The sequence below is a fragment of the Boleophthalmus pectinirostris genome, unplaced genomic scaffold (genome assembly GCF_026225935.1).
Source record: "Boleophthalmus pectinirostris isolate CB_2022bp ecotype Guang Dong unplaced genomic scaffold, ASM2622593v1 HiC_scaffold_9, whole genome shotgun sequence".
NCBI lineage: Eukaryota > Metazoa > Chordata > Actinopteri > Gobiiformes > Gobiidae > Boleophthalmus > Boleophthalmus pectinirostris.
In genome coordinates, this window is record NW_026571541.1 from 7,091,665 (window position 1) to 7,101,256 (window position 9,592).

A 9,592-nucleotide genomic window follows, 5' to 3' on the forward strand; every position below is an offset into this window, starting at 1 on the left:
GTAATACACAAGCACAGTACTACACAGAAATAATAGTTTTGCTTTGGAATGTTCCAGAGTATGGCATTAAATGTATCCATCTTGCATTTATTCAATTACAGGTGATTTTATTCTCCAAAACACTGTAAAAACTTGAAAAACCTTATCAGATTTGACTCATAACTTGACTTGCTGGCATCACGTGTTTGTCTCCATGGAGATAGATAAGCTTAATGCCATACTGTGGAGCATTCCAGGCAATAAATAGCATTCGATAAAGGCGAGCAAGTGGCAGGGCCTCACCCAGCAAAGTTACACAGTGCATCTTAAATATGCTATACCTGAATTTGACTGGAAAAGGATTGGATTGTCAGCCACCTTCACACCTAAGTCAACAAAAATGTGTTTCTGACAGCTGTTTTTAGAAGGTTGAGGAAATAAACTAAGAACTAAAAGATGCCTTGCCCAGATTTCAGTTCCTCTACACCTACTCCACCAACATGTCTTTTAAAGTGCGTGTGACAGGTTTTGATGATTCTCTAATGTTGAAAATATGTTGAAAATTACTGGAATTAGAGAGGAACTTCTGTGTACGTTACAGAAATGTTGGGGCAGGGTGCCACATGGTTGCTGGTAACAGTTATAGAATTCACAAGGAAGTCAAACTTTAATGCTAAACTAGGAAAAAGTGTGACGTCACCTATAGCGTTCAGTCAAATTAAGATTGTAAATGGTAGCGGCTATAGGAGCGAATTTGGAGCAAGGTCAATATTCGGAATAGGAATTTATTTATGGACAAAATCGTGAAATAAAATCACAGGATACAGAGTGAGGGGTGCCAATTTCTTAATGTAAAGTCAATTTGAAACAGAGTCGAAGGAGTACATTTATATATACAGTCTATTCTAAATACTTATTATTTACATTGTGCTAATAGGGAGCCTGGAGAGCCCCGTCGCCCGGACAAAAAGATCCAGAAGATTATAAACGCCACGAGAGCCTTCATCTTCACGAACCTGCTGCTGGTCGGCTTTGGGGTCACATGCCTCGTGCCCAACCTGCCCCTACAGGTAAACCGCTTAGATACAACAAGTATTTATATATACACAGAGGGGGGAGTGGAGTCATGTTTTGTTTCATTCAGGCTGAGGTCTTCTCTTGAACAGAAAACACTCTGTTCCACCTTATGAGGTCGTGGTATTACAGGAAGTGCTCCACTGTGTTTTTCCATACGCCTTCACTAGAATCATTTGGATAATTTTAGCCCTGGGATTGCTTGACGTCTACTGAACTAAGTAAAAGGTAACTCCTAAGGTGGAACAGAGCATTTTGATCTTTGGAGATGTAGACAGACTAATAATAATACAGGATTACTCAAACTTGTGAATGAAACAAAACAAAACACAACTCCAGGTCTGTTTTTGCTGACTTAAAGCTCACAAGAGTCAATTTTGTGTAATGTAGGACTTTTAAATAATGTTCAGAGTCTGGAATTCCCAAAAAATAAACACAAAAATGACAAAAACAAATCATAAGACGTGCAAATGTTTGAACCGTTTAATATCGTCAACAAGCATTTCTCAATTTAAAATTACCTGCAGTGGGGAGAGTAACCAACATTTTAGTACTGCTGATTCAAAGTAATTATTATTATTGAAGTAAACGTATTGCGTCAAAAAGCTGCAGTATTTTCAGAACCAAATAAATGGAACTCACTACCTACGTCATACAGCAGCGGCATTTTGAATATCAGCCAACCTTAACTTTCTTGTACATGTGGAAACTCAGATCAAATATATCAGATGTACTTTCATAAGGTCTACACTTTCAGTCATGTGTCAAAGATAACTTTAGCTGGAGTGAGTGTTATAGGGACAGTATGCACATGGCACTGCAGGTGATTCAGTACGCGCTCTGGTCTTATGCTGACACCTACTGGGCGCATGTGAGATTGCACGCCAGTTATTTTAGTCTGGGGGATTTTTATTTACAAGACTATTAAACTAATATACATTCTTTTCTTTTTCTAGATTCTGTCATTTATTTTGCACACTATTGTCAGAGGCTTCATCCACTCTGCTGTTGGAGGACTTTATGCTGCTGTGTAAGTTTAAAAATATATCATTAAGTATATTTCACATACTGGTTGCTATGCACTTATTGCTTTATGGAGCACTATGTAACTTTTCTGGCGGAGGATACACTAACTTGTTTCCATGGAGATATTATTGTTTTGACTTGAATACTCCACAATACTGCATAAAATGACTGTATCCATGCAGTATAATTTTAAGGTGCATTGTGTCACTTTTCTGGTGGAGGGTCCGTCAAATGCTTTTCTCCAGGGAGATGTTATCGCATTGTTTGGCATGTTTTGCAGTATGGCATTAAGCCTTTCTATCTTCATGAAGACCAAACCAAGTTACAGGTCAGATCTGTGGAGAAGCAGCTCTGCTCACAGTCGCAATGCCCATTTTCTAGGTATTTTTGAGCAGTAAAACCACCTGTAATTTAATAAATGTAAAGTAGAGCTGTTTAATGTTCTCCTGTGGAACATTCCAAGGACAATAATATCATATCCATAGAAACAAGAAGGTGACAGACCCCAAACTGAAACGTGACATAGTGCACCTTTAAGTACAGATGAATTAATTGCTCATAAATAGTTTGAATATGATGAAATGTGATCACTGTTGTTTGTCCCTGGCAGGTACCCGTCCTCTCAGTTCGGCAGTCTGACTGGGATGCAGTCTCTGATCAGCGCTCTGTTTGCACTCCTCCAGCAGCCTCTGTTCTTGGCCATGGTCGGACCCCTGAACGGAGACCCCCTCTGGGTGAGAAAACATGCATATTATTATGAATGTGTTTTTATAATAATTATTTGTAGTATTGGAAATAAATTCATCAGCTATATAAAATTAATTTTGTTAAATAAAAAATGCCTAATTAAGTTGGATCTTCAATCTCAAAACTCAGTATATATATATATTTTTTTAAAGGGTCCATATGACACTATTTTCTGATCTAGGCTATAATGTAGTTTCCTCATCAAAAACAGACCTGGAGTTGTGTTTTGTTTCATTCACACATGTTTAACTCACAAATCCTGCATATTTAGTTGTTGTTTTCAAACGGAAAACACTCTATTCCACCTTGTGATGTCATGTGGGAATACATGAAGTGCTCGCCTGCATTTTTAAACTCTATACATCTTCACTTGGATCATTTGGATAATTTCATCCCTGGAATTTCACTGAACAACATGTAAAATGTAGCTGCTAACTTGAAAACTACAGCTCCTTGACATCACAAGGTGGAACAGAGCATTTTAGGCATGTGTGAATGAAACAAAACGCAACCCTAGGTATGTTTTTGCTGAGGTAACAACATTCTAACTTGGCTTAAAGCTCACAGGAGTCGATTTATGACGTTAGAATAGGTACTTTTTTGTGTACATTCTGCACTACACCCTGTCCTGTCCAATTTACAAGTCTCTATTCCAAAACTCCAATCTCTCAGTTCTGCTTCTAAACCCATATATCCTCTTGTTTAGGTGAACGTGGGCTTGCTGGCTGTGAGCATGCTGGGCTTCTGTCTGCCCATGTACCTGCTCTGTCACAGCCGCAAACTGCAGCGTCTCAGGGATGAACGCGATTCTGACCCCAAAATCTACGTCAAGATGAACGGGGAGAAACCAGAGGCCTTCATCTAGATACACAGGAAAAAAACGGGAAAAAACAAGGTGTAATCTGCATGGAGAACCACACTGAAGACAGGATTTATCAACAGGTGAAATGAGACGGGGCATTCACGCTCCTTTTCCGAAAATACACAAACTTGAACTGTCTTCAACCACATGTGTCAAAGTCCTACCAATTCCCGACCGGTCCTCACCAAATCCTAGGTCCAAGCTGGATTTTAGTTTCACTTTCTCAGATACTGACGCTACACTGTGACTCCTACAGCCTACAGCCCAAAGGGGGCGCTACAGGGACACCACAGACAGTCCTCATCCCTCCTGCAACTGCGACATCATGGAGACAATGAAAAAAAAACTCAAAAAAGAGAGACTGTTTTTTGTTTTTCACTCCAGTTTTTTATGTTTAATTCTGTTACTGTTTCAGCACTGCCTGTTTATTTTGAGGTTTGAAACTATGTCCACACTTTTGTCTAAAATAATCATGCTTGGAAGTTTTAAGAACGCAACTGTAGCAGGTGTAGTGAACTTGTTAGACCAGCAAGGGGTGCTGTGCACTCTGTTGCAACTTTCATTACAGTTTTTGTTTTGTTTTTTTCTTTTCTGACGCTGTTGATTTCGCTTGGCAGTAGGGATAACATTCTTTCAAAAGCACAAGGATCTCTATGTATCATTTATAGTGAATTGTAACAAAAACTAGTTGATAAAATAGAAAATTCCATTGTTTTGTTGCTCCAATTGGATGGTGGTGGAGCATTTTCAGTTAACTTTTTATCCAACTGAAGAGTAGCAGACCCACTTTTGTGACAATTTTATAACACAAACGTCTTCTAAAAGTGAAGACATACTTTTAACTTTTATCAGTGTCTCATTTCAATTGTCTTACCTCAAAAAACATGACTCAAAGTCCATACATCTCATCTGTTTTTAATCATAAAATTACATTAGTGTGGACATAGTTTTGTAGGGGGCCGGAGATGTCGCCCCCTAGTGTTCCATAACAGTGTTTACGTACACAATTTTACCACAACTTTTAATTCACACTGGCCTACGAAGCGCACACAATAGTATAGCATTTCTTTTCTTCGTTTTTCTGGGCATTTCAAATTAGTATTAATATAAAGTAACCTCGAATTCACAAATAGAACACTGCAGCTTCTATCTGCATGTGTGTGACAATAAAGTACAAATGCATGATACCAGACGAAAGCTAGACAAACCACGAATGCTCAACTTGTTATGAAATTTTTACGTTGTGTTTTGTACTTTTTCAAATATTTCTTTTTGATAGTCATGGACAGAGTAGGTTCAGTAGGTTGATAGTTAAAGGACCCATGTTATGCTGTTTTCTGATCTGTTATAATGTCGTTTCCTCATCAAAAACACAACTCCAAGTGTGTTTTAAGGAAATAACAGCATAATAACATGACTTCAAGCTCACAAGAGTCCATTTTGCATAATATAGGACCTTTAAATTGTGGGACTGCAGTTTATTCTTTATCAATTTGTTGTAGCAATAACTATTTCTCTATGACTAAGGTGCTACCTGAGTGACACGATTTCCAAAGATTTATTTTACTCTCAATAGCATCTTCACAGTATTCATTTCGGTTGTTATTTTAAGGCAACACAATCACTTGGGAAACTTGAAAAATCTGCTTACACGTTGTAGTATTTGACTGAAAATACACACAAATTATAACGATTTTAGGGCTGTTTGAAGTAAACAATAACAGTTGTCTAAGTTAAAATGCTGGAAAATGTGTAATTGAATGTAATTTTAAAGGCGCACCATGTAACTTTTCTGGTGGAGAGTCCGTTACCTGCTTGTCTCCATGGAGATGTTATTGCTTTACGGCACTAACATAGCAGTTGCACGTTTTTCTAGCTCAAAAATACCTTCAAAACATGGATTTGTACTGTAAATGGGCTCGCCAATCCACAAATCTGACTTGGTGACGCCACCGTTTGGTCTCCATGGATATAGAAAAGCTGAAAAGTTACAAAGTACACCTTTAATTAGCTGAGTCTACACCAAGTTTGGATTTTAAAGTCTATTTTAAGAAGCCCAAAAGATCTTAAGATTAGAAAATATGGTGCTCCAAGTTTCCCCTTTCATCCCACTTTACATGATTACGACAAATACTACTACTACTACTACTACTACTACCATTTTATCCAATTTGCTTTCAGTTTGAGTTCCCATACTGAGAGACAGGCCTCTACCAAGTAAGCAAGTCAGCGAGAAAAGAATGGCACAAACTGCACTTTAGCCCACTATTAAAAGGACCTCCGTCATGTATGTTTATATAGAGAGCATGACTGCTTCTTCAAGTGGTGCATGAGCCTAAGAATGTATATGTAAAACTATATTAGAGCTTCACTTTGTATTCCAGAACATGGGGATTGGCAAAAAGCAGTTATTTTTATATTCTCAGAAGATTCACATGTTCACTGTATGGCCTTTGTAGATAAAACAGGAGAGGCTTGTCTCTCGGTGAAGGAAAGCAATAGCAGATAAAGGCAACGGTTAATTAAAACACACTGGGGTTATGGATGCAGTCATTCAGTTTCAATATTCATACTGAAATTTTGTAGCAAATGTAGTAAAAGTTATTATTTTAAAAGTAAAAAGTAAATTGTCATATTGAATGTGAAGTAATGTAAGAAGTACTGCATTTACATTTTTACATTTAGTAGCTTTATTCGGTCATTTTACAGCACTATAAAACAAAACAAAACAAAACATAGACTAAAACCACATGGATCATGACCGAAAGGGTTTAGGCTGAAGTCAGAAGTACTTGTAATGTCTAACACTTTTAAACAAAGACAGAATTCCAAAAAAGAAAAGCAGCAGAAACAGCAAGTTTGTGTTTACAATTTCACTTAGTTAGTTATTTTATTTCCAACCTGCACATACAGTTCACAACATAACAATACAAATGCAGATACAAACATGCAGGTTTGAAAGGGGATGGATGAAGCAAGGATTTTACATTTCCAATCCAATCCCACATTTGACTGACCAACACTTCAACTTAATATATCATACATGAAAAGACAAGACAAAACAAACATTCACACCTCAGACCTGAGCTCAGCTCTGTGCTCAGGGCATCACTGTCTCTCATCCAGGTATTTTTTATTTTGTTTCTCTTTTAAATAGTTTTTTTTTTTTTAAACTGTACCAGGCTCTACACACTTTTAGTTCTTCTGATCATCCGTTCCAAAGATGAACTCCACATACTGAGGTACACATTGACTTTAAGCTGTTCTAAATTTCAGCAGATAAAATTTATTATTACCTCTTAGTCTGTAGTTATGACGAGCATTTCAATCTGAAAATAAATAGTTTAAAATAGCTGGAAGAGAGTTGACAGATGCCCTGCACATAATTTGAGCTGTTTTAAAGTTTACCAGATCATGAAGTTTTAAGTCAGATTATTAAAAAAAAAAAAAAAAACACTTCCGATTTACTGTATATACAAGAGACAAAATATAAATTAAAACCAACACAATTTAATGCATAATTCATTCATTCATTCCACTAGTACTAGTAATACTAATACTACTAATCTCTAAAAACATTGTAGTCATTATGGTTAAGTAATGATATCAGGAATTCTCAATTGGAAAACTGGGATAATGAGTTTCATATTTTGTTGTTGCAATTGCCAATGAAGTTAAAGATAGTGTAAGATAAGAGGACCTTTATTTGTCATGCAATGGGGAAATTTCAGAGTTGCAACCACAAGTACAAGTATGCAATATCAAGAGTGCATCCTACCTAATCTGATACGTACTATATTAGAAACTTAATTACTGCATCCAAACCGTCAAACTTTACGGGTTTTAGCTTCTTTTACTGCTGACATTTTGAGGACTTTCCATCATTCAAAGATCTATAGGCTAATATTTTGTTTAAATCTGCCAACGGTCCTCATTTTCCATCATTCTGAAACTCATGGCTGGACAATATCTCCCTTCCACAAACAGAACCTTACATTATCAGACCGTTGTTTCGTGTCGCTCCAGCCGCTCTGAATGAACGATTTCCTATTAAGAATTAAACCAGCACTTTCTCTCACTGTTGTACCTTAATCCGCTCGCATATCCCGATCAGCAGCTTTGGTAACTATTCAAGCAGACTTTTCTTGAGTGATTGGTTGATAGAAAGGTTTTTAAAAGGTAAATAAAACTGTTGCATTGTGGGTGTTTCTGATTTGAGGCATGGACTTCTTTTTGTGTTACACTTCATCACTGTCGCTATTTTAAACTGTTATTTTAAGTATGTGTTCATGTTCTTATTGTGTTTTTGTATTGTCTTGTATCACCATATTGCCATTGTTAAGTTGATTTGTTGAAAAAAAGATCAATATTTGAAAATAAAGTTGATTATTTGTACAATTGAGCTTCTTTTGTGTTTATTTTAATCTATTTTTCTAGTTTTTCCAGTTGTTATTTATAATACTTTTTGAACTTTGTTATGTAGCTCACTGCTTTTACCAGTGGTGGATGCTACTTAAGTAAAAGTACAGATATAGAGGCAAAAATGTATTCAATTAAAAGTATTGCATGAAAAAAAAAAATCAACTTAAAGGTGCACTGTGTAACTTTCTGGTAGAGGGTCTGCCACCTTGTTTTCATGGAAATGTTCTACAGTGTATAATGGTATTAAACTTATCTATTTCCCACAATGCCTCAAGTCCAAGTTACAGGTCAGATCTGTAGAGAGGCAAGCTCATTCACCATAGGAATGCATGTTTTTAAGTAGTATTTTTGATCAGTAAAATACTCATATTGAATAAATGCAAAGTAAGTGAGTGAAACCTTTCAGGCAAAGCAATGATATCTCCATGGAAACAATCTTGTTGCTGTCTCCCTACCACATAAGTTACACAGTGCACCTTTAAGTAAGTGTACCCGATAGATTTCACACAGATTTTGATAAATGATACTGATAACATGATACAGATTTTGGTGAACACTTGCAATACCAATCAATTTCTGAATTGTCTTATGCATTTTGTGTGTTTATTTTTGTTTGCTGAAAACCTTTACACAGGTGTTACCACAAACATGGTAAAAAATAACCCACCAAATCATATGAAAAGCACTTTACTTCACTTTACTACTCAGTCCTATTCGAAAATGTAGTGGAGTAGAAAGTACAGATAAGATACCTGCTCTCAGATTTAGTGAAGTAAAAATAAAAAGTACCCACTTAAAAAAAACTACAGATACCTAACCTAAAAATTCTACTTAAGAACAGTACTTTACAACACATACTTTGTTATTACTAAAACTTAAAGTTCACTACAGGCCAATGCAATGTAGAGACACTGGTTGCAGGTTGGATTAGAGCTGCAACTAAGCAATTATGTTTTTCATCCAAGACACTAAATGTAGGCTACAAGTTTCCTCTGTGATTTTGATGTCATAACACCACAGTCTGAGTCATAAAATCCCTTCCCTCAACACTCAGTGGACTCACAGCTGAGAGGAATAGGCCACTACATTAGAAACAAACACGCAATTGCAATATCCTAACAGCAGGGGTCAGTATTTCACACAGATCTGAATGAACAGTTGTAAAAACGGAGGTTTAGGGTGAGCTGTTTTGTGAGTTGTGAAGCTGCGAGTTGTGGACTTTTATAGGGACTAAGGATAGCAGCCAGTCGAACCAGTTTTATTTTTACCGTTTAGTGAATCATGAGCTTTTGAGTTGTCCCAGAAACCACTGGATCATCATTAAAGAAACATATGTAATTTTATAAGCAGGTGAGTGTGTCAAATCATTAGGCTTTAAGTAATGTTATTAGAAGTCTATTAGTGATTAATGGGTAATTCCAAAAATAAATTAAGAACAGCCTCTATATAGCCAGTCTCTACTGAACAAAAGGTAAAAGGAGC

General features: G+C 36.6%; 1 protein-coding gene across 1 annotated transcript in view; it reads left to right on the forward strand.

Annotated features, from left to right (window-relative positions):
* Nucleotides 1–8,086, forward strand: part of LOC110160358 (large neutral amino acids transporter small subunit 4-like) — a 57,273-nt gene extending 49,187 nt beyond the window's left edge. Inside the window, exons 11-14 of the mRNA XM_020924996.2 lie at nt 917–1,049; nt 2,010–2,083; nt 2,690–2,813; nt 3,533–8,086. Coding sequence (XP_020780655.1) covers nt 917–1,049; nt 2,010–2,083; nt 2,690–2,813; nt 3,533–3,691 — 490 coding nt within the window. The 3' untranslated portion in view covers nt 3,692–8,086. The remainder of the gene's footprint in view (nt 1–916; nt 1,050–2,009; nt 2,084–2,689; nt 2,814–3,532) is intronic.
* The last annotated feature ends 1,506 nt before the right edge of the window (nt 8,087–9,592 follow it).